The 24,464-nt window shown below is 35.3% G+C and overlaps 1 protein-coding gene across 8 annotated transcripts in view; it reads right to left on the reverse strand.

Annotated features, from left to right (window-relative positions):
• Positions 1-827: 827 nt before the first annotated feature.
• The window catches only part of IBTK (inhibitor of Bruton tyrosine kinase), a 94,447-nt gene continuing 70,810 nt past the window's right edge, over positions 828-24,464 (reverse strand). For 5 of the 8 annotated variants that reach the window (XM_082405843.1, XM_082405841.1, XM_082405847.1 and 2 more), the window contains 4 exons: positions 14,475-14,624; positions 3,466-3,537; positions 2,924-3,056; positions 828-2,130 (listed from right to left, as the gene is read on the reverse strand). In XM_082405843.1, coding sequence (XP_082261969.1) covers positions 1,999-2,130; positions 2,924-3,056; positions 3,466-3,537; positions 14,475-14,624 — 487 coding nt within the window. In that variant the 3' untranslated portion in view covers positions 828-1,998. Of the gene's footprint in view, positions 2,131-2,156; positions 2,829-2,923; positions 3,057-3,465; positions 3,538-14,474; positions 14,625-24,464 lie in introns of those variants that run through there. The other 3 variants (XM_082405846.1, XM_082405845.1, XM_082405844.1) reach the window with 3 other exon arrangements.

Consider the following 24,464-nt stretch of genomic DNA (forward strand, 5'->3'; position numbering starts at 1 on the left):
AGCATATTCTGCTCTGACACCTCTACCCCCAATCCCAATTCCCCATCCAATCAACACCTTTCTAGGCTAAGGAGTTCTGTGATTGTTCTGGTCAATCTTAAAAACCTCTTCATCCCACTGATCCCTTAAATTGCCCATTTCTAGAGTCTTAAGACTTTCTTGAAATCATGGGATTAAAGGTGAGTTAATTATTGTAGGCAGAATAATGTTAAGGAAAAAACCCATCACTTTCCTGGGCTTTTTTGGTCAGTGTATCGGGTTGCTATCTTCATGTAGTTTATAGCAGTGCTTACCTTTCATTTTACTAGCAAAAGAACTTTTTTCTCCCAAATGAAGTTTTATATAATACTCCACTATATAAAACAGGTTGTAAAGTGCAATTACTCTGAATGAGGTTAGTGAAGACCTAAAACCCCACAGACTTGGTCAACCCTGGCTCCTCCTTCACATCCCACTCACCAAAGGCCCTTAGGGTGCTTCCCAGGCAGCACAGAGTACACCACGGAAATCATCACTTTATGGTATCTTTAAAGATGCCAAGAAGCGTGGAAGAATCAAAGGTTCAAATGAAATAAATCAATTACTTCAGAAAATCTCTTTACAGCAACGTCCATAAAACATTATAAAATTCATTGCTTCTCAATTTACTCAAACATGCAGGTGCATTTTAGGAAAACTGCCCTTTTTTAAGTAGTTAAGGAATGGATACAGCATCAACTTCAACAAATACTGGCTACAATATATGATATTAGGAGGAATCATTCGTAATTCCTCCTATAATAGATGTCAATATAGTATAAGATATCAAACACACAGTAACAGTGAAATGGATCAAGATTATTTTTTATTGCACATTTGCTTACAAGTTTGCTGCTTTGGGTGGAGCTAAAGCTCAAGTGTTGAGTTAATTTCAGCCGTATTTTCGTCAACCTAATTATATAGCAGTGATTTGCCTGTTATGTTCCCCTTGGCTTATTATTTCTCAGAAACATTAACCTTCCCAATTTGTCTAGGTGCTGGAGCACAGATTTAACATTTGTTTTTTTAAAAATTTAACCACTCATAAACGACCCAAACAGCATACTGTAAAGAAAACAATGTTTATGTCTATTCATATAACCCAGGCTCAGAGAATTTCTGATTATGTAACATTGTAAAGGTAACTGTAAACCAGCCTTCTTCCAAACTATTCAATTCTTATATGTATAATTAAGCACTTATTTTAGAAAATTTTAACACTTTCAGAAATGGATTCTGTCACAATAAGGCTTTTATAAGGTCTCCTCTCCCCATCCAAAAACAATCCCCACAATGACTCCAAATCTTATAAGAAACTATTATCTTAGACTAAGCTGCTCAGAATAGTATTCTTATTTCCTTTCCACCATACTCCACAGTTCAATGCAAAATGGAGAATGTGTTGTTGAAACCGAAATAAAATGGCATTCAAAGCAGCTCAAGCTTTAAAAATCAAGCCAGAACGTTCAAAGCCTGATGAAAGACACAAGAATGGAGGCATAACTACTATAGCAAACACAAAATTTTGGCTATCAGTGGATCAAAAGTAATGGCTGACACTCCTACTTTAAGCTCATCAATGTCACACTAAAAAAAAAGATATTTGGCAAAAATCTTCTAAATTATTTATCCCAAATTCTCAAATGGAAAGTTATTTTTAATGCATCACTCTTAAATTTTACACTTCAATCACTCATGTTTTCCTTTTAAGACTATTCAGAAGAAATAGTTCTATTTAAACTTAACCTAATAAGTTTTTCCTCTCACACATTTTTACACAAAAGGTTACTAAAATCACAATTCTGAGGGATTTCTTTTTAATCATACAAACAGTATATGCTTAACGTTCAGTAAAGAAATTAAATCCTTTCTTATTCTATCTAGAATGATCTGTTACCAAATTTGTAAGAACTCCTTTCCCACAGCATGTATTTATAACAGGCCCAACTTATGAAAATTGTATCTCAACTCCGTGGTGAACTAGCATCCGTGCTTATTCCACAGAGGTACTGCCAGTGGTCCCTGCGGTGTCCTTTCAACAACGACAAACTCATCAGGGTTGCCAAATGCTTCATAGAAAACCAATAAATCTTGTATCGCACGCTCCTCAATCTGAAAGGAGAAAGGAAAAAAGAGAAGTTGCTTTGCTCCTTCAATTATAAACCGAGCAGGATTCTATTAGCTTTCCAATTTCCTTTTGTGGAACTACCACTTTCTATGCATACAAGACAGTGGAATAGGTATCCTGCTATCCCCTTCAAAAGGGTTGAGGCCTGAGTTAGAATAATCAGATACCCACCTTCCCTTGATTTTAATCTAGAGCAAGGAAAAAGAAACTGAAGATAGCTGTTGGAATCCATTCATTCCAATTGCTCATCCTGTGAGATACTTTCTGTTGTTGTACAAGTCGTCTAGTTCTTTAAGCTCTTTAAGCTCTTTAGGACAACTATGAGTCTTGTCTGTTTCCTAAGCCTGGCTCTCTGGTTTTCAGCTAAGTCTGTGGAATCTCAGTATCTCTCAAATAAGTTCTCTTCTCCTTAAGTTAGCCTGACTTGGTGTCTGTGGCTTACAACCTAAGAACTCTTACTGATACATAAGCCAGGTGTAGAGCTAGATAATGCCAAGTTCTCTACTGGCCACTTTCAAAAACTAAAACAGTCCAAAGCATCACCAGTGCTAAAAATATTAGCTTTAGCCCAATTTATTAGTTGTAAATTAATTATCCTGAATACCTTCAATTAATACTTGCTGAATGCTTCAGTTTTGTTTTACATTGCACTCACATTTTAATGTGATAAATACATGCACCTCTGCAAAGCAAACAAAGAGAATTTTCTCAAGACCTAAGAATGAAATGTAGTATAGTTCTTACCCTAAATTAAACCCAAATAAGCATGTTATTTACCTGAATCAAAGCCAAGGGTTTTTCTCGACTTCTGATAAGAGCTGCTTCCTGCTGTAGCTCTTCTTCTACAATAGATGCAAAAGTGACTGGGGCTAGCACGGAAGGAGCAGGCAATGAAGAACATAGCCAGGGACTGAAAGAACAGGAATTATGAGTTTTCATTCATCTTGCCAAATTTTTGCACACAAAATCTCCTCTGAAATACTCTTTAACAGTGTTACATTTTTTCCTTGTGACCTATAATGTAAGGGGACCTGGAAGCTTTTGCATTCAACTTACAGAATGACAAAGTGACAAACAGAAACAAGGAGAACTAATATTTTATTTGGATTGGTGCTGTAGAGAAAACTTTGGAAACACCAAAAAGTGGAATGGAGCAAAGCTATATAACTAAACAGAAAGGTAACTCAAACTGTGGAGCAGAAAGTATTCAGATAATACATTCTACTCAATATCATACTATTCCCAATTTCTTAATATTCTCTCTCAGTCCTAAAAAGCAGTCTAGCTTTGAGGTCCCAAAGCTAATCAATTAAACTTACTTGGGACTATCTAGAAGTGGTACATCTGAAATATGGTTGCCTTCTGGTCCTGGGGAACCATGAGTAGAACATCTGCAAAACAACAAAAACTGAAGATTAAAGCTTCTAGTACCATTAGTAAAATAGCTTATTAATAGAAATACAGAGGAGGAATTGCAGGGCCCTGACTCAGAAGATAAATTAATATATGCAATCAGACTTACCTTTAAAATTGTAAGTAAACAACAACAACAAAATCTGTAGGTAGTTATAAAATCTTGTGTGTAAAATACCATGGGGAAAGATCTTGGAAGAAATGGTCTGTTTTTCAGAAACAGAGACACAGATGTAGAAAACAAACTTACGGTTACCAAGGGGGAAACGGGGTGGCAGAGGAATAAATTGGGAGACTGGGATTGACATATACACACTACTATATATAAAATAGATAATTAATAAGGACCTACTGTATAGCACAGGGAACTCTACTCAGTACTCTGTAATGGCCTATATGGGAAAAGAATCTAAGAAAGAGTGGATATATGTATATGTATAACTGATTCACTTTGCTGTACACCTGAAACTAACACAACACTGTAAATCAACTATACTCCCCCACAAAACAAATGGTCTGTTTTTTCTAATAATATTCATATAGCTAATTTACTGTAATCAAACATATGTTAGGAAATACAGACAACTTTGTGAAGAATGTTTTATATTGGGAACATTTATGAATAAGAGTGACAAATTAGCACTGAGTTTCAAAATACATAGAAACAAGATAATTAGCAGCCAAATTTTGTGACTGTAATATATAGTCTAAATTTTGTGAGCAAGAAAAAATACAGTAAATACTCTGATACTCCAGGGATTATAGATAGGACAGAAATTTTTTTTATTGAAGTATAGCTGATTTACAATGTTGTGTTAATTACTGCTGTACAGCAGTCATTCAGTTATACACGTGTGTATACACACACACACACATTTCTTTTTTTAAAATATTCTTTTCCATTATGGTTTATCATAGGACACTGAATATAGTTCCCTGTGCTATACTGTAGGAGCTTGTTGTTTATCCATTCCATATACAGGAGCTTACATCTGCTAACCCCAGCCTCCCACTCCATCCTTTCCCCAACCCCCTCCCCCTTGGCAACCACCAGTCTGTTCTCTATGTCAGTGATCCTGTTTCTTAGATAGGTTCATTTGTGTCATATTTTAGAGTCCACATATAAATGATATCATATGGTATTTGTCTTTCTTGTTCTGGCTTACTTCACTTGGTATGATAATGTCTAGGTCCATCTATGTTGTTGTAAATGGCATTATTTCATTCTTTTTTATGGCTGAGTAATAAATAGTCCATTGTTTATATATTCCACATCTTTATCCACTCATCTGTTGATGGACATTTAGGTTGCTTCCATGTCTTGGCCATTGTGAACAGTAGTACTGCTATGAACCTAGGGGTGCATGTATCTTTCTGAATTATAGTTTTGTCCAGATATATGCCCAGGAGTGGAACTGCTGGATCATATGTAATTCTATTTTTAGTTTTCTGAGGAACCTCCATATTGTTTTCCACAGTGGCTGCACCAGTTTACATTCCTACCCACAGTGTAGTAGGGTCCCTTTTTTTCCACATCCTCTCCAGCATTTATCTGTAGACCTTTTAATGATGGCCATTCTGACTGGTATGAGGTGGTACCTCATTGTAGTTTTGATTTGCATTTCTCTAATAATTAGCGATGTCGAGCATCTTTTCATGTACCTATTGGCGATCTGTATGTCTTTTTTGGAGAAATGTCTATTTAGGTCTTCTGCCCATTTTTGGATAGGGTCTTTTTGTTGTTGAGTTGTATGAGCTGTTTGTATATTTTGGAAATTAAGCCCTGTCAGTCTCATAGTTCGCAAATATTTTTTCCCACTCTGTAGGCTGTTTTTTTTTTTTTTTTTTTTAATGATTTCCTGTGCTATGCAAAAGCTTGTAAGTTTGATTAGGTCCCATTTGTTTATTTTTGTTTTTATTTCTATTGCCTTGGGGGACTGACCTAAGAAAACACTGGTACGATTTATGTCAGAGAATGTTTTGCCTATGTTCTCTTCTAGGAGGTTTTATTGTCATGTCTTATATTTAAGTCTTTAAGCCATTTTGAGTTTATTTTTGTGTATGGTGAGAGGGTGTGTTCTAACTTCATGAGTTACATGTGGCTGATAGGACAGAAGCTTAAGACACAATCTGCCTTCCAAGAACTCACAAACTAGATCAGGAAACAACATATAAAATGATATAATACAACAGAAAAGAATTTAAGAAAACAAACTTAAAGGTCTTCTGACTGACTATAAGGACTATAAAAATGATGGAGAAGACAATAAAAGGGCTATAGAATGAGGGGGGGTAAGAAGCATTCTGTAAGGAGAAAAATTAACAAAGGAACTATAGAGCGTGGCCTAAATGTGGAATTTTATGCTTAGAAAGATACCTAGAAATTACTTAGATTAATCCAATGCCCTCTTTCAGCAATAAGCAAATTTAACAACAGAAAGTCAAACAGCAAGTGAACAAACAGGGCCTATACTGACTTCCTGATTCATTTATGCACATTTATTGGGTTTGTGTCAGTACTATGGTACTGAAAATCAGGCTGATTAAAACTCAGTCCCCTCCACTAAACAAACTCTGGTAAAAGAGGTTTTAAAAGGTATTTAAGAATGACAGGCTTCCCTGGTGGCGCAGTGGTTGAGAATCTGCCTGCTAATGCAGGGGACACGGGTTCGAGCCCTGGTCCGGGAGGATCCCACATGCCGCGGAGCAACTAGGCCCGTGAGCCACAACTACTGAGCTTGCGCTCTAGGGCCCGCGAGCCACAACTACTGAAGCCCGTACGCCTAGAGCCCGTGCTCCGCAGCAAGAGAAGCCACTGCAATGAGAAGCCCGTGCACCACAACAAAGAGTAGCCCCCGCTTGCCCAAACTAGAGAAAGCCCATGCGCAGCAATGAAGACCCAACACAGCCAAAAATAAATTAAAAAAAATAAGAAGATTACTATTTAAAAAAAAAAGAATGATAAAGCAATGTGAGAGTATATAATTAATATTTATACCAGTGTGTACCAAGTACTATGGATTCACAGGAGAAATTAACAATATGGAGGAGGGTATAAACTGTTGGCTTCACTGAGGAAATGACATTAAAGCTGAGAGGAGTGGCATTGAGATAGGGTTTTGGTCATACAAATACATGGAACAGTAAAAGATTTTGTTGGCTTAAGTAAAGGTAGGTTGTTCTCTTCAATAAACCGAATGATTGGATTAAGAGATTAGGAGGGAAATAAAGTTAAAATGAAATGGTAGGGTCAGAGTACAAATACACTAAGAACTAAAATGTTTAAACCTGATGTGTGAGTGGGCAAACAAATTTACTGAGAGTATTTTCATATACATTATCTCATTTAATCTTTGTAATACTCTGTGAAGAAAGCATGCATTATTTCCGTTATACTGATTAGGAAACTAATACTCAAAGAATATTCGATAATTTGCCTGATTCGCAAATTGGGAAAATGGTAAGGACAGAACTCAAATCCAGGCCTTTTTCACTCAGAATACAGTGTATTTTCCATACACTGTAGTGTAGAATACAGTCCATTAAAAATATCTTCTCATTCTTTAAGGACTGGTTCAAATATCACCTTTTCTCTTTTTAGAGCACTTCAATTACTGTTCTAAAACTTCACACACATCTGTCTTAACTGCTAGACTAGTCTCTCAAGGTAAAGGACTCTGTTTCTTTCATCTTTGTATCTCAGTGTCCAGCAAAACACCTGGAACATAGTTGTTTGTAAAAAAAAAAAAAAGTAATTAGAGAATAAATAACTGAAGCAAAGGATTTAAAATATGGGACAGAATAAAAGCAGAGTTTTTCTTTAAAAACTTCCTTATTCTTTCGAATTACTAATAACTTCTTCCTTCCAGATGTGGGTACCGAAATACAAAATGAAATGAAAATGGGTACTTATTAGGTTCTTAGTTTTAACGAAGTTCTATGACTTGAATCCTGCCGGGTACCTGACCTATGACATCCAAAAAAATAAGAAAAGTCTCCAGGATGAAGTAAAAGACTTCCAGCCAGAAGAAAAATGAAGCCAAGGAGATGAACTAGAAAGCTGTTGGGATAAACCTGTTTGTTAGGAGATGATGAGAATCTAAACTAAAATGACTATAAAATAAATGGGAAAATTCTACATTCTAATGGAATAGATAACTACCTTGGACAGGCTAAATGTAAGTCCCCTTGGTTAAGTTCCTTGAAAGGTCCTTAAGTCAGTCAGGGCTGGAGATTAAAGGCCTTCTAGGACAATAAATTATAACACAGCATAACAAAACAGATAATGACTAAACTGGTGCTGAAAAATCATCCTGGTGTCTAGGGATCAGCTAAAGTGTTTTGACATGTTCAAAGAAATGCAAAAATCATATAGAACCAATTACTTTTTAATTGTTAAGTAAGAAGCAGCAACTATAAGCCCTATCTTTGAAAATGATGTCACTGGCAAACAACTGAATATAGGACTAAAGTATCTTGTATAGGCCTTGTTAAATTAAAGCCAAACAATCAGAACTTAAGTATAACAACTTTATCTATGTAACATGCTATAATTCATAAAGTACTTTCATATGATAGGCATTACTGTTCTCGTTTCAGAAAAGGTTCAGAGGGCTGCTGTTAGCATTAGACTTAAATCTGTTTCATAAGATGTTAGCATTCTTTCCATTAATGATTTTCCTATGGATAATCTCATTAATTATAAACTTATTTAAACAGCTATAAGTCTGTCAAAATTTCATCTTACAATGAAGCAAAATTGCTAAATAAAACAGAGCTATGACTAAACAAATATAAAAACAGTATAAGCTTTCCAACAATAAATAACAGCATTATTAAGCCTTAGGTATTTGCAACACAAATAGACATCCCAATAGATAATCCATATAAAATTTAGCCTTCTGAAAATAAAACCAACATAAAAGGGCTGGCTAAAATCTTTCAAAGATTTTTGTTCAAACTGAAGAATATTAATCTTGCCAAATTTAGACTTCAAGAGAAAAACTAAATTACTTTTTGCTCACACAGTTGACTATTTTTAAAAAGAATTTTGTATTATCCCAGTTACAACGATTTTATATAAAATTAGAGCTGATAGAATGATTTTGTCTCACACATAGTTTTCCTTACTAATTAGAAACACAAGATCACATTTTCTGCCTAGAGTTACATAAGGAGGTATTTAAGTGAAAGGAAAATGAAAGAAAACACATTAAAATGAAAAACAACACAGAAGTAACAATAAACAAACAGAAACTGCATTAATCCTTCTTTTCACATCAATAAGTAACAACACTGCCATTCTTCTAGTTCTCTAGCCTTGGGGGGAAAAATATCACATTTCCTACAATTAAAACAAGAATTTATTATTTGTGGAATTTTCTAAGATGAGCCCTCCATCCCTGCCACCCTGATTCCCTAAAGAATCATAAGCATTCTTGTCTTCTTGCTTTAATTCCCAGTATTTCCTCTGTTTATACTGCCCTTTCTCCTCTCTTCTTTTAAAAAATCCCATCCTATGTTCAAAAGCTAGTAGCGATGAAATGGATCAATATTTTTCTAACACTATTCATATGGCCATAAATATAACGATCAAATATTTGCGACTGAATAGGAAAAGTGTTTATGAACTTAATACTCAAGCCTTTCCTCCTCAATGAAGTTTTTCCAGACAAGTCTAGCCCACTGTCATTTTTCCTCCTCTGAACTACTCATACAGCACTTAGTCATATATGGCTTTGTGACTTCTTTAACACTGTTAGATTATACTGCAATTTTATTCTTGTTCTGTCAGTTAAATTCCATGTGTGCATAAACTTACCAACTTGATTTCAAACATGTTTAAGGATGCGCCTATTATACTTTTATATATACCCAAGAGAGGCCAGCAGAATACTGTACGTATATCAAGTGTCCCATAATTTGCTGAGTTAATATTTTACTTTATCTGTTATGTTTTATTATTTCCTTAAAAAAAAGCTCTCCTATGATAACATATTTTCTATGATGAAATTAAAAATGAAACCCAAGCTGTTTTCTTTCTCAGTGATCAGATGATAACAAACAGCTATTTAAAACATTAACTTCCACTTGCGAAACACCCAAGCTATGGATAGCATGATACTATCACACACTCCTTTAACTAAAATTTGCAAAGCAGTCTAACAGCACATAACCACTTTTCACAATTAAGAGCCTGATGTTATAGCACACCCTAGCGATCAACTATGAAACCACACATCCTTAAAATTTTTAAAGTTCCACGACAAATAAAAGTATTTATCCAAAGAAAATAAATTTTAAAAAATACAGTCAATATTTAAAATGTAAAAATATTACAAAAACAACATTAACATTCATACCTTAACATTTATACATCTAAGGCATACAATATAACTCATTACATTAGAAGTAAATGGTACTTGAAACAGAGCTACAATTCTGTTTCATTTATTCTTATCCTCATTCACCAGATGCTCACTGAGCACCTACCACATGCTAGGAAACATTCTAATCAGTGATGAGCAAAGACCAATCTTCCTCCCTCTCATTGAACATACAGCTAAAAATAGAGACATTAAAATACTTGTATTCGAAAACATTAAACAAAGAATCACACCAATAGTAAGTGTACAGTAGTTCCCCCCCTTATCCACAGGAATACATTCCAAGTCCTCTAGTGGATGCCTGAAACTGCAGATAGTACTGAACCCTATACATACCATGTTTCTTCCTATACATACATACCTATGATGAAGTTTCATTTATAAATTAGGCACAGTAAGAAAGTTACAACAATAATAAAATAGAACAATTATAACAACATATTGTAATAAAAGTTATGTGAATGTGGTCTTGCTCTTTCAAAGTATCTTGTACAAATATAATGCCTTTTCCATCTTAACTAGGAACTTACGCACTGTGGCCGTAACTTCTGCATTCTGAGGTATGATAGCAGAACTGGCATGAATTTCTTTTTCCTTCTTCATAATGTCATGGATAGAAGATTCACTTGTATCTATCACAGATCTTAGCAACCCTAAGGATACAGGTTTTTTTCTCTCCTTATTAGGTCGAGAACTTCCATTTTTTCACTTAGAGGAAGCACTTTATGGCTTCCCTTTGGCATATCTGAATTGTCAGCGTCACTACTCTTGTGCTTTGGGGCCATTATTAAGTAAAATAAAGGTTACCTGAACAAGCGCTGTCATACCCTGACAATCGATCTGATAACTCAGATGGCTATTAAGTGACTAACGGGCAGGATACGCTGGACAAAGGGATGATTCACGTCCCAGGTAAGATGGAGCAGGATGGCGAGACATTTCATCGCACTACTCAAGACAGCGTACAATTTAAAACTTAAAATTATTTCTGGAATTTTGCATTTAATATTTTCAGACTACAGTTGACAACGGGTAACCAGAACCACGGAAAGGAAACCGCAGACAAGGGGGGACTACCCTGTGGTAAGTGTGATGAGTGAGAAGCGCTATGAAGACATGTAACAGGAAACTGACCCAGTAAGAGAATAAGACAAGTCAGGCTTCTTCAAATATGACTGAACAGAGATTGGAGGAGCGTCAACTATTCAAAGGGTAAGTAAGTGGGAAGAAGTAACTGGTATTTGAGAAACCAAGAGAAGGCCAAGGTGGCTAAAATACAGAGATCATATTAAAAGATAAAGCTAAAGAGGCTGGCAGGAGCTAGACTATGTGGGCCTTGAAGGCCATATAAGAACTCTAGCTTTTATCCTACAAGGTTAAGATTTGCATTAAAAAAAAGAAAAACCACCACACACACTAGCTCAATATATTGTAGAGAAGAAAGAAAGGCTATGGCAAGACCAGTTAGGAGGCTTACTCAGATGGCCCAGGTGAAAGATCACAGTAGTCTGAATGAGGGTAATGGCAGTGGAGATGAGGTTTAATACACAGATCTGAGAAATATTTAAGAAAACTGTGATGTCCTGCTGAAAGAATGGAAATTGCTGAAGAAGATGGACATGTCAAAGACTTGCAAATGACATTTACCGAGGAAGAGAAATCAAGAAGAATAGGCTGGTTTTATGTTTTGTCTGTGTTTTTGTTTGATTTTGGTTTTATGATAAGGCTATGAGGAAAACATTAAGTTTGGTTTTGGACATAAAGTTGAAGGTATTTCTGAACATCCAAATAGGATGGCGATACCAAGAAGGCAGACGGAGAATGAAGTGTGAAGCTCAGATGGCAGTGGTGGACAGGCAGTTTAACTTTGAGTCTTTAGGGTACAGCTGATAACTCAACATAGGAGCTCAGGAAATATCAGCATAGAAAGAATGTAAGTGAAAGGAGAAGTCGGCCTGTAAGTGAACTTAAAGTACGACGAGTCGTTGGCAATATGGAGGTCACTGCTGAACTTATTAGCCTGAACTGTTTCAGTTTAGTAATGGGAGTGGAAGCCAGAATGGATTGAGAAGTGAGCGGGTGCTGACAGCTCTTTTGAGAAATCTGGCTGTGAAGGAAACAGGAAATTGGTAACAATAGGACAACTGCTAGAAAACGTGTGGGGGATGAGTGAGGGATTGATTACCCCACCCATTCCACATGTGAGAGACCTGCGCATATTCAAAACCAGACGGGAAAAAATCTACTTAAAAGGAAAACAAAAACACTGAACATCCGTAAGAAAAAGAGAGGGATAATTAATAGTTGAAGCCCTCAGAAGTGGGAAGGGGTTAAGATACAAGGTACAGGTATAAATCCTAGCCTTAGATGGGAAGGATAACTCTTCTACTGTAAAACAAGAAAGGAAGATAAGATGAATACAAATAGAGGCAGATTTGTGTGTCTTGAAGTAGGAAAAATAAAGTAGGAAAAATAAAGAAGTTATGTCTTTCTATTTAAAAGCATGGTCTACAGAACAACACTCATATAACTTACCATATAACTGACGTTTTTTCTTCTATCAGAAGACTATTCATTTTTTTAAAAATATAATAGATGTAGGGTCATTACAGAGAATGATAAACAACCAATTAAAAAATTTTTTTTCTAATTAAAAATTTGTCTGAATAGAAAAACCTCATGAGATGTGTATACATATGTAATGCTACATTTATGAAATATATATGTATAAGTGTGTGTACGTGTACAAGTAGCACTCAAATGTAGTTTGGACATGGAATGCCAAGGAGTTGATTTGTTTTCATCATTATTAAGAAAATCCTAATTGAAATAAATACTAGACAAGACAAAATGAGAAACAGATTGAATGTTGAGGCTGATAAACTTCCTCTTCATAATGCCTTGTACTCTTTTAATTAATCATTTCTGTAAAGTTGCTCTTCTCTTTTGGACTAAGTTCTACATGAGCAGGGGCTATGTTACAGTTCACCACTGTAACTAGTACCTAGTGTAATGTCTGATACAGAGCAGCTAATAAATATCTGTCAACATTAAGACAGCATCTTACATTGCACCCAATTTGTATTTATGAGCCTATCAAAAGAGCCTTAATATTCTCACTTCATCGTAAGTAAACATTATGTAAAATGGTTTATCTATCTGTTTTGTATGTTAGGGTTCCACTTAAGATTTTTATTTTAAAATAGCATGACACTGCTAAAAAAGTATTTGAAAAGTTAGGGAGATAGACCAGATGACTTCTTCAGGTTAATCTCTCTCTCATTTTCTGTACTGTAAGTAAGTGGCTCAAGAAATTTGGTTGTAAATGTACATAGGAAAGCCAGTCACAAAATCAAAAAAACTATGTTTCAACAGTTCATCTAAACCAGCAGTTTCCAGTGTTCTTGGAAGACTCTGACAGTTCCTCAGGAGCTGCTTACAGGACAGGTAGGTAAGGTGAGGTTAAACTAGTTTGATTCCCAGACCCCTCTCCTCACTTCAATCAATCAGAGAAGTTTATATTACGTGTTTGATAAAATAATTGGACATGAGATTTGATTTTAAAAAAGGGTTTAGGGAGGGAAAAAAAGAGGTTTGACAGTGAAAAATTATCATTATGAAAAACAAAATTATTAATCTGGTCACAACTAACATTTTTAATCACATTTTTGTAATTAAACACTCCCTAAAACACTCTAGGGAGTATATTATTTGGGAGATGTCATATTAGCAGAAATAGGAAAAAAAAAACTCCATTTAGTTAACCAACTTGAAACATAGGCCAATGTTGGAAGAAAAAACTATCTGATGCCCCAAGAATGTTTGGTTCCCTTTTGAATAATAATTAAGAGAATTTACAGATCATGGTGAAACTATGTTTAGATTTTCATGGTTCATGTAGGCATTTATAATATGAAACATCTTTGTTAAACTCCAATGTATTTTAAAATCAGTGTCAAAAATAGAGAAAAAGCTGGAAATACCCAAGTCGCTCAACAGATACAAATAAACAGGTGGGTTCATAGCCAAACAAAGAAATATACTACTCAGCAATAAAATGGAATGAACTCCTGATACACATAACAACTTGGATGAATCTCAAAATGTATGCTAAGTAAAAAATTTTTATAAAAGCACATGCTAAATGATTCTACTGATATAAAACTATAGAATATCAGAGCTAGTCTATAGTAACAGAAACAGATTAGTAGTAGCTGCAAGGAGACAGGATGGAGAAGGAAGGACTACAGAGGGGCATGAAGAAACTTCTGAGAATGATGGATCTATGCACTGACTTGAATAGCTGGTGATGATGGTTGCACGAGGGTATACATATGCCAAACTTCAAATCGTATACTTTAAATATATACAATTTACTGCAAGCCAATTATACCGAAATATATCTTTAAAAAAATACGTTAATTTTGAATGTAAAAGAATGTATAAAAATCTACCTCATAAATTTTTAAAGATTATTTCAGGATATAGAACCACCATAGCACATTTTAAGGTAGGAAAATGATTATTACCTTACAACTTTTGCAGCCTGGGAACTTTCAATTCCTTTAAAACAAACTTTTTTGACATGATCTCCGGAGCTTTGGCCAGTAATAGATTTTTTTTCTTCTAGTAAGAAATCCCGGAATGACTTGGATGAAACTGAATGTAGAGAAGATGCCCTGTAAAAAAACAATAGAGATCATGTAAAAACACTCATTTTTGCTGGAAGTGACAAGGGGATAATGGAGAGAATATATACCAAAAATTTTACAATGATATAATTACAGTTTTCAATGTGATGTTGGATTCTTGCTGTCAATTGTAGACTAATCAAAACTGTGTGGAAAAAACAATCAATGGAGACCAACACTGGTGATAACCCAGATGGTGAAGTAAAAACAAACAGCTATTATAACTATGCCTCAGGTAACAACAAAAAATATGGTCAGAATAAATTAATAAGAAAATCTGTATAGACCTATACCTCTTTTAAAAATTGAATTAATCCCACCAGTTTTTTATTGTAGAAATTAACAAAGTGATTCTATAATTTATATGGAAATACAAAAACCTAGATTAGCCAAAGTCATCGTAAAAAAGAGAGATACAAAACTGGAAGAAGATAAAACAAGTTACAGTAATCAAGACAGTGTGGTATTAAGGATTAACTGATCAATGGAACAGATTAGAGAACCCAGTAATAGACCCTCATGTAGATAGTCATTTTACTTTCAATAACAGAACTGCCAAAGCAACCCAGTGGGAAGAATGTTTTCTACAATAAACAAATGGTTTATAGAAGGAAAAAACCCTTGACCTTTTATTTCACACCATACCCCAAAATTATTTCAAGATGAATTATAGAACTAACATAAAAGCTAAATATCCTGGAAGAAAACAGAAGACTATCTTCATAACTAACTCTGTGGTAAGCAAAGGTTTCTTAGGACATAAACAGCAATAACCATCAAATCAAGAAATGATAAATTAGACTTAACCAAAATTAAAAACTTCTGTTCATCAGAAGATATCGTTAAGAAAACATATCGTTAAGAAAACAGAGAAAATATTTGTAAAACATACATATGGCAAAGGACTTATACCCAGACTCTAAAAAGAAATCCTAAGGACTTCCCTGGTGGTGCAGTGGTTAAGAATCCACCTGCCAACGCAGGGGACATGGGTTCAAGTCCTGGTCTGGGCAGATCCCACATGCCTCAGAGCAACTAAGCCCGTGCGCCACAACTACTGAGCCTGCACTCCAGAGCCTGCTCGCCACAACACTGAAGCCTGTGCGCACTAGAGCCCGCATGCCGCAACTACTGAGCCCACGCACCACAACTACTGAAGCCCGCGTGCTCTAGGGAAGGTGTGCTGCAACTACTGAGCCTGTGTGCTGCAACTACTGAAGCCCACGCACCTAGAGGCTGTGCTCCACAACAACAGAAGCCACTGCAATGAGAAGCCCACGCACTGCAACAAAGAGTAGCCCCTGCTCACCATAACTAGAGGAAGACCAAATGCAGCCAAAAAAAAAAAAAAAAGGCAATTTCAAAAAGCATGCAGAAAGGCTCTGAATAGACACTTCACAGAGGAAGAGATGTTAATTGGTCAATAAGCACGTGAAAAAGTGTGCTCATTACTCATCAGGGAAACACAAATTAAAACCACAAGGAGAAACCACTACATGCCCACCCAAACAGGTAAAATTAATTGGCAATACCAAATGCTGGCAAGGATGTGAAACAGCCAACAGTCTCATAAATTTTGCTGGGAGGATAAAATGATACAAATGCTGTGGAAAAGATCTGGCAGTTTTTTTAAAAAAGTAAACATGCATTTTCTGTAAAATCCAGCAATTCTACTCCCTAGTGTTTACCCAAGAGAAGTTAAAATATATGTCTACAAAAAGCACTAAACAAGAATGGTCAGAGTAGCTTTATTCTTAAGAGCCAAAAACTGGAAAGAGTCCAGGTGTCCATTGACAGGAGTAAACACAAATTGTGGTATATTCATACCTTGGAATACTACTGAGTAATAAAAAGGAATAAACTATTGGTATACATAATCCAAATAAATCTGAGAAACATGCTGAGTGAAAGAAACCAGACACAAAAGTATATTATGTTTCATTCTAATTACATAAACTTCTAGAACAGGCAAAACTCAACTACAGTCAAAAAAGAAAAACCACAATGATGGTTGACACTGGGGTGAGAGGGGGGCAAAGATAAAAAGAGAACTTTTTGAAGAAAATTTTCTGGGATATAATGGTAATGCTCAGCAATTTACTAAAAAGGTAATAAACAATGACCAATTGGGCTTTATTTAATGCAAGGTTGTTCTAACACTCAAAAAAAAAAAAAATCAATCAATATAATTCATCACATTAACAGGATAAAGGAGAAAAATCCTACAGAAAAGTTCTATGATCCAGTCAATGGATGCATCAAAAAAAGTAAATACTTGGGGATACAATTAACAAAACATGGATGGACATGATACATATACTTAAAACTATAAAAGACTCCTGAGAAATTTTAAAGAGAATCTAAAGGATACCATGTTCATTCTTAGGGGACTCAATGACCCAATACTGATAACCTGTCAATACTCTTCAATTCATCTACAGATTCAAAGCAACACCCAAGAAATCCCAGTAGGCTTTTTTTTTTTTGACAAGCCAAATGTAAGATTTATTTAAACATGGTCAAAACTAAAAATAGAAAAAATAATTTTGAATAAAAAGAACAAAATCAGAGAAATTATACTATCTGATTTCAACACTTATAAAAGCTATCATCAAAACCACATACATATAGGTCAAACGGAACTGAGTAGAGTCCAGAATTAGACCCACACACACATCATGGTCAACTGACTTCCAGCAAAAGTGCCAAGTAATAAAATGGAGCAAGAACAATCTTTTCAACAAATTGTGCTGGAACAACTAGATATCTGTATGAGAAAAAAATGAATACACAAAAACCTTGATCTCTACCTTACCCACATATAAAAAGAAAATCACAAACCCAATCACAAAAGCTAAATTTAGGAAACATCTAGATCAAAACAAAAAATTTTTGTAACAGAGTAGTCAAAGACATAAAAAGCCCTAACTTTTAATGAAAACAAAAAAAAATGGATGTAATGGGTTTTACCAAAATTAAAAACTTCTGCTCCTCCAAAGACAATGTTATTACGAAATGAAAAACCAAAATACAGACTGGGAGATAATATCCACAAAACATATCCAAAAACGTCCTTATTTCCAGAATATAGATTCTCAGAATTCTAGATTAACAAAATAGCCCAATAAAAGGCAAAAGATCTGAAAAGACATTTCAGAGATATGAAAATAGCCAATAAGCCCCCAAGAAATACAAAATAAACCACACCTACTAGAAGACCTAAAATTAAAAAGATTAAATATACGAAGTGTTGGAAAGGATGTGGAATAATGGGAACTCTTACACACTACTAGTAGGAATGTCCAATGGCATGACCATTTTGGAAAACTGTCTGGTACTTTTCCTAGGAAGTCAAACATTCACTTAACATACGAACTAGCAATTCCAATCCTAAGCATTTACTCAAGAGAAATAATAACATAAGACTTGTACATAAATAACTTTTTTCATAAAAACAAACTCGGTATTTCTCAACCATAAGAAAGGAAGAGATTATTGATACCTGCAACAACATGGATGAAGCTCCAAACCTTTATGTTGAATGAAGGAAGCCAGACACAAGAGACAGCATACTGAACTTACATGCCATTTATAAGAAGTTCCAGAACAGCAAAAACTAAGCTATAGTGATTGATAGAAATTTCATCAGTGGTAGCCGGGGGCATGGGTAGAGGGTGGGGGTTGGTTGAGAAAAGGTAGTGGGATGGTGGAAATACTTTTCTTAATTGGAGTGGTGATTACACAGGTGATACATCTGTCAAAACTCCCACTATACACTTGAAATTAGTGCATTTTACTGTATGTAAGTTATACCTCGGTAAAGTTATTTCAAAAAAACGGAATACACAATGAAATCTACTGCACTCCTTCTGAATGACTAAAACAATTTTTTATGGAAAGGAAGTGGAAAAAGGTCAACTCACATACCACTAGTGAGAGTGTTTAATGGTATCTACTAAAAATGAACATATGCATATCCTACAACCCAGTAATTTTATTCCTAGTTATATACCCAACAGAATGCAAATATGTTCAACAAAGACGTGAACTAGAATATCTACAGCAGCACTAACCCTAACAACAGTAAAACAACAAAGCTACTAAAATGCCAGCAAGAACTGAATGAGTAAAATAAATTGTGGTATATTTACACAATGGAATATTAGTACTCATCAAAATATGAATGAATTTCATAAATATAATGAGCAAAAGAAGCTAGAAACAATGATGATTCTGTGTGTGTCTGTGTGTGTATTAAAAAGGGAGAGATTACTCTATGGAAGTAGAAGTCAGGATGGTGGATTGGGGGAGGGGACTTCTGAGATGCTGGTAGTGTTACTTCTTGATTTGAGTGCTGGTTGCACAAGATGTGTTCTGTTTGTGAAAATACAACAACCTACACTTAAGATAACTGCACTCCTACCGGACACTATAAAACTCTCAGAGGAAAACACAGGAAGAACACTCTTTGACATAAATCACAGCAAGATCTTTTTTGATCCACCTCCTAGAGTAATGGAAATAAAAACAAAAATAAACAAATTGGACCTAATGAAACGTCAAAGCTTTTGCACAGCAAAGGAAACCATAAACAAGACGAAAAGACAACCCTCAAAATGGGAGAAAATATTTGCAAACGAATCAACGGACAAAGGATTAATCTCCAAAATATATAAACAGCTCATTCAGCTCAATATTAAAGAAACAAACAACCCAATCCAAAAATGGGCAGAAGACCTAAATAGACATTTCTCCAAAGAAGACATACAGATGGCCAAGAAGCACATGAAAAGATGCTCAACATCACTAATTATTAGAGAAAAGCAAATCAAAACTAAATGAGGTATCACCTCACACCAGTTAGAATGGGCATCATCAGAAAATCTACAAACAATAAATGCTGGAGAGGGTGTGGAGAAAAGGGAACCCTCTTGCACTGTTGGTGGAAATATAAATCGATACAGACACTATGGAGAACAGTATGGAGGTTCCTTAAAAAACTAAAAATAGAATTACCATATGACCCAGCAATCCCACTACTGGGCATATACCCAGAGAAAACCATAATTCAAAAAGATACATGCACCCCAATGTTCATTGCAGCACTATTTACAATAGCCAGGTCATGGAAGCAACCTAAATGCCCATCAACAGACAAATGGATAAAGAAGTTGTGGTACATATATACAATGGAATATTACTCAGCCATAAAAAGGAACGAAATTGAGTCATTTGTTGAGACATGGCTGGATCTAGAGACTGTCATACAGAGTGAGGTAAGTCAGAAAGAGAAAAACAAATATCGTATATTAACGCATGTATGTGGAACCCGGAAAAATGGTACAGATGAACCAGTTTGCAGGGCAGAAGTTGAGACACAGATGTAGAGAACAAACGTATGGACACCAAGGGGGGAAAACCGTGGTGGGGTGGGGATGGTGGTGTGCTGAATTGGGCGATTGGGATTGACATGTATACACTGATGTGTATAAAATTAATGACTGATTAAAAAAAAAAAAAGCTGATAAAACTAACAATGTTAGATCACAGTGCAGCAAGCAGTGTGCAGCTCAGATGGTCATAGAAATTGAAAATATTTAAAAGAAAATTCAATTAATAGATTTATAATTGTTTTCTGAACAAACTTCCAGTGAATATATTAAATGTGCTTATTCAATAGGGAATCTGTTTCATGTAATACATAGTTTTCGTGTTGCTATATTAAATAGGTTTGTGTCCTGTACTAAAATAAGGAATAAATAATTTTCAAAATAAAAAAATTAATTTAAAATTTAAATCTAATTTTACATGGAGAACATAGAGGAAATAAAAATTAAGTTGATCTAAATAATCAAAAATACACAAAACTAATCACACCCAGTATAGGTGTAGTACTTTGAGAATTAGTTGAGTGGAATGCACTTTAGAATATCTACCTAGTTGAGTGGAATGCACTTTAGAATATCTACCAAGAAACAGTATACAAATTAAAAATCACCTTTACAGATTAATTTAGCTTCCAAAGATTTCATGCTCAGATTGCTATGGTATTAGAATCTTTTTATTCAACAATCAATGTTTTACTGCAATCAAAAATGTAAAAAGGATTTGCAGGGTAGTAGTCAGGGTCAGGCACACAGGCTCTGCGGCTAACTGCTGTAGGTTCAAATCTTGGCTCTGTCACATACCAGCTTTTGACCTTGGGGAGATACTAACCTCTGAGCTTCAGTTTCCTCATCAGTAACATGGAGATACTGACACCATCTCCTTCCTTATAATGGTGGTTATGAGGATCAAATGTTAACTTACGGTAAAATACTTACTTAAACAGTACCTGATACATAGAAATGCTATGTTCAGTCTGTTACTATCCACAATTTTCACAGCATTTAACAAAACTAACTTATTTTAAGAGAAAAAGAAGACAATGAGAACACAGAAATTCTGACATGAAGAAATATTGTCAGTTCATAGGCATATCATCTTTCCTTCCTAAAGTCTAACTTAGAAAAACTGATTCAGAAATGTAACCTTTAGCTATTATTTTGTATACTAGAACTACACTGTAACCTTAGCATCATTTTCAGAAATCCTTAATAAGTCAAAATTATGAATAACAACATAAGCAATTTCCTAGTCTAATATTAATTTCTTCTATTTTATTTACTCAGAAAACAAAGTGAACACAAATGCTAACCAGTTAATTCCCCAAAAAGTTAAATTCATACTTTGAAGAAACCATAAAATCCACGCCCAGATTAAATTCATAAACTATTTGGGGTTCCCCATAAAAAATTAGCAAGGCCTTCTAAAATCCTGTATCTTGTCTGAATAACTCATCTGTACCTGATTCTGACCTAACCACCAAAACACTTTTACATGCATCATCTCATTTAACCCTTACAATAACAATCCTTAAAGGTAAGTATTTTCATCACTACCTAAGTTTAAAAGAAGAGTACAACCAAAGTTGAGGGATCTGAATGATCCTAAGATGACCACAGATAAGGCAGAACTGGGATCCAAACCCAGTTCTTAATGATCACAAAACTCATGCCTGGCCATCTAGTCTATCACTGGCTTCAATAAGAAATGAAAACAATACTCCTTGTAAAGAGCCAAAGATGACACAGATGGGAGGAACATAATGGTGATTCACACTGTTTTGTTAAGCATATGAGCTAAGCATCTATTCATAACAAAATCGGCTAAAAACTTTTACCAAATTTTTATCTACTCAATAATTAAATCAATACAAACTACCTCACATATAATTTTTCTAAGGAAAAAAACTAACCAATAACTTAATACATGTTAAAGAAATCAATCATGTGAACATACTACAGATTAAGTTACAATTTATTTAGTATGTAATAATGCTGAACATTTATACATTTGATTATACAACACTGAAGGTGCTAGGCTAAATGTGTTTAACTCAGTGTACTCTTCACAATACCCCTGTGAAATAGGTACTGTGTTTAGCCCTATTTATGAACAAGGAGACAGAAAAAGATTAAATAACTGATCTGAATTCACACTGCTACCAGGTAACAGATTCACAATTTCAAGCTCAAGCAAGGCTCACTCCAGAACCCAGGAGATCACTATAAGATCTATATTAAGATCACTATACTCTACTACTACTACTCCACATTTCAAAATCATTTACCCTATGTAAAATCTTAAATCATAGAAGGGAAATGTTCTTTACAGATTTATCAGAAACGTGACCTACTGAAGTATTCACGTGAAAGATATTTCTTCAAAAGGAACTTACCTGACTTTACCACAAAATTTTCTCCAAAGCACATACACATGCAGAACACTGAAAAACTGAATACAAAGAACCATTCTCCGTTTCCTTACCAACTCCTTTCTGCTCCCGAAAACACACATACCTGAAGGTTTCTACTGGCAAACAACGTAACTATGGTGGAAAGTACAGTGTCTCATTAGTCATTAGGGAACACTGCTGGCGAATACTCTGCCAAAAAAATCCGCTGAATGTCTTTTGTAAGTAATTCATGTCTCTAAATACAGAAACTTCACAATGATCTGTGTAAGAATCACACGGTGTCAGATTCATCTTAGTGGTAATTTGGGAACTCCTAGATGTGGTAAATAATATACACACTAAAAATTTTTATTTCTTTAATGGCTACTTATGATAACATCTCCTTAAGAATAAATACAGGGCTTCCCTGGTGGCGCAGTGGTTGGGAATCCGCCTGCCAATGCAGGGAACACGGGTTCGTGCCCCGGTCCGGGAAGATCCCACATGCCGCGGAGCGGCTAGGCCCGTGAGCCACAACTACTGAGCCTGCGCGTCTGGAGCCTGTGCTCCGCAACAAGAGAGGCCGCAACAGTGAGAGGCCCGCGCACCGCGATGAAGAGTGGCCCCCTCTTGCCACAACTAGAGAAAGCCCTCGCACAGAAACGAAGACCCAACACAGCCATAAATAAATAAATAAATAAATTTATTAAAAAAAAAAAAAAAAAAAGAATAAATACAGGTAACAATGCTTACAAGATATCTTAAACTCACATGTTCATTAACCATGCACAGTGGTTACCTATAAAATGTCTTACGCAGACTTCTTTAAATGAGTTCTGTTAGTCTTTCCACTGATCATGCCATACTTTGAAACAGTGTCTGATTTCCAACGATTTTACTTTCCTAACTCAAAGATTCTGGCTCTTTCCCATTTTAGCAGTCAGAGAAACTTAATGAAGAAGCATCTGTAGCCACATAAAAAATTAATCAAGATTTTGTTCCTCAACTAAAGCAGCCGTGAAATTTTTGCTTTAATGAATAACATTTCTAGCTCTAAAAATTTAAATAATTGAAATTAGTTTATAATTTATAGGTTAGCTCTAAATGGAATTTGGAGAATTTACATTCATACATCAAGCCAGGCCACAAAGATTGTGCATTCTTCCACTCAAGATGACTGGTGAGAAATGTTGTATTATTTCTCCAAGTAAAATAAAGGAAAATGAAAAGTGACCAACTCCCATGTACACTTGGCATTTTCACATTAGATTTAAAAGTCAACTGGTAAAAACTTCATTGTAATGCAAAAACCAGTTATCTTTCATATTTAACACCGACACAAGGTGAGTGAATGTGTGAACAAACTAAGTAAAACTCCTTACCACAACCAGAAGCAGACTTAGAGGGCTAATGTGTGATTTGCTAATGAACGGCACATTAACTTCATTATTAAGATAAACACAGTACAAAAACACCTTCTAGGGCTTCCCTGGTGGCCCAGTGGTCGAAAAATCTGCCTGCCAGTGCAGGGGACACGGGTTCGAGCCCTGGTCTGGGAGGATCCCACATGCCGCAGAGCAACTGGGCCCGTGAGCCACAAATGCTGAGCCTGCGCGTCTGGAGCCTGTGCTCCGCAACAAGAGAGGCCGCGATAGTGAGAGGCCCGCGCACCACGATGGAGAGTGGCCCCGGCTTGCCGCAACTAGAGAAAAGCCCTCGCACAGAAACGAAGACCCAACACAGCCATAAATAAATAAACAAATAAAAATTTTTTAAAAACCCTTCTAATAAATAAATAAATAAAATCACATTAGATGATTCATCAGGATGAAGATGCCCCTTTGAGAAGTATTTAAAAACAGGTAAGTCACTACAGTAATGAATATATTCCATAATTACAATCTGTAAATCAGATTAAAATGCTAATTTCAGATTAATTTTCTACTTTTTTCAAAGCTGGGCAAAGTTAAAATTCTACCAACTTTCTATAAACCAATATTTACAAGAGATATTCTCAGGAAAACAAATCTATTACTATTTAACCATATACC

Source organism: Balaenoptera borealis, assembly GCF_965194805.1.
Source record: "Balaenoptera borealis genome assembly, chromosome: 9".
In the NCBI taxonomy this organism is placed as follows: Eukaryota; Metazoa; Chordata; class Mammalia; order Artiodactyla; family Balaenopteridae; genus Balaenoptera; species Balaenoptera borealis.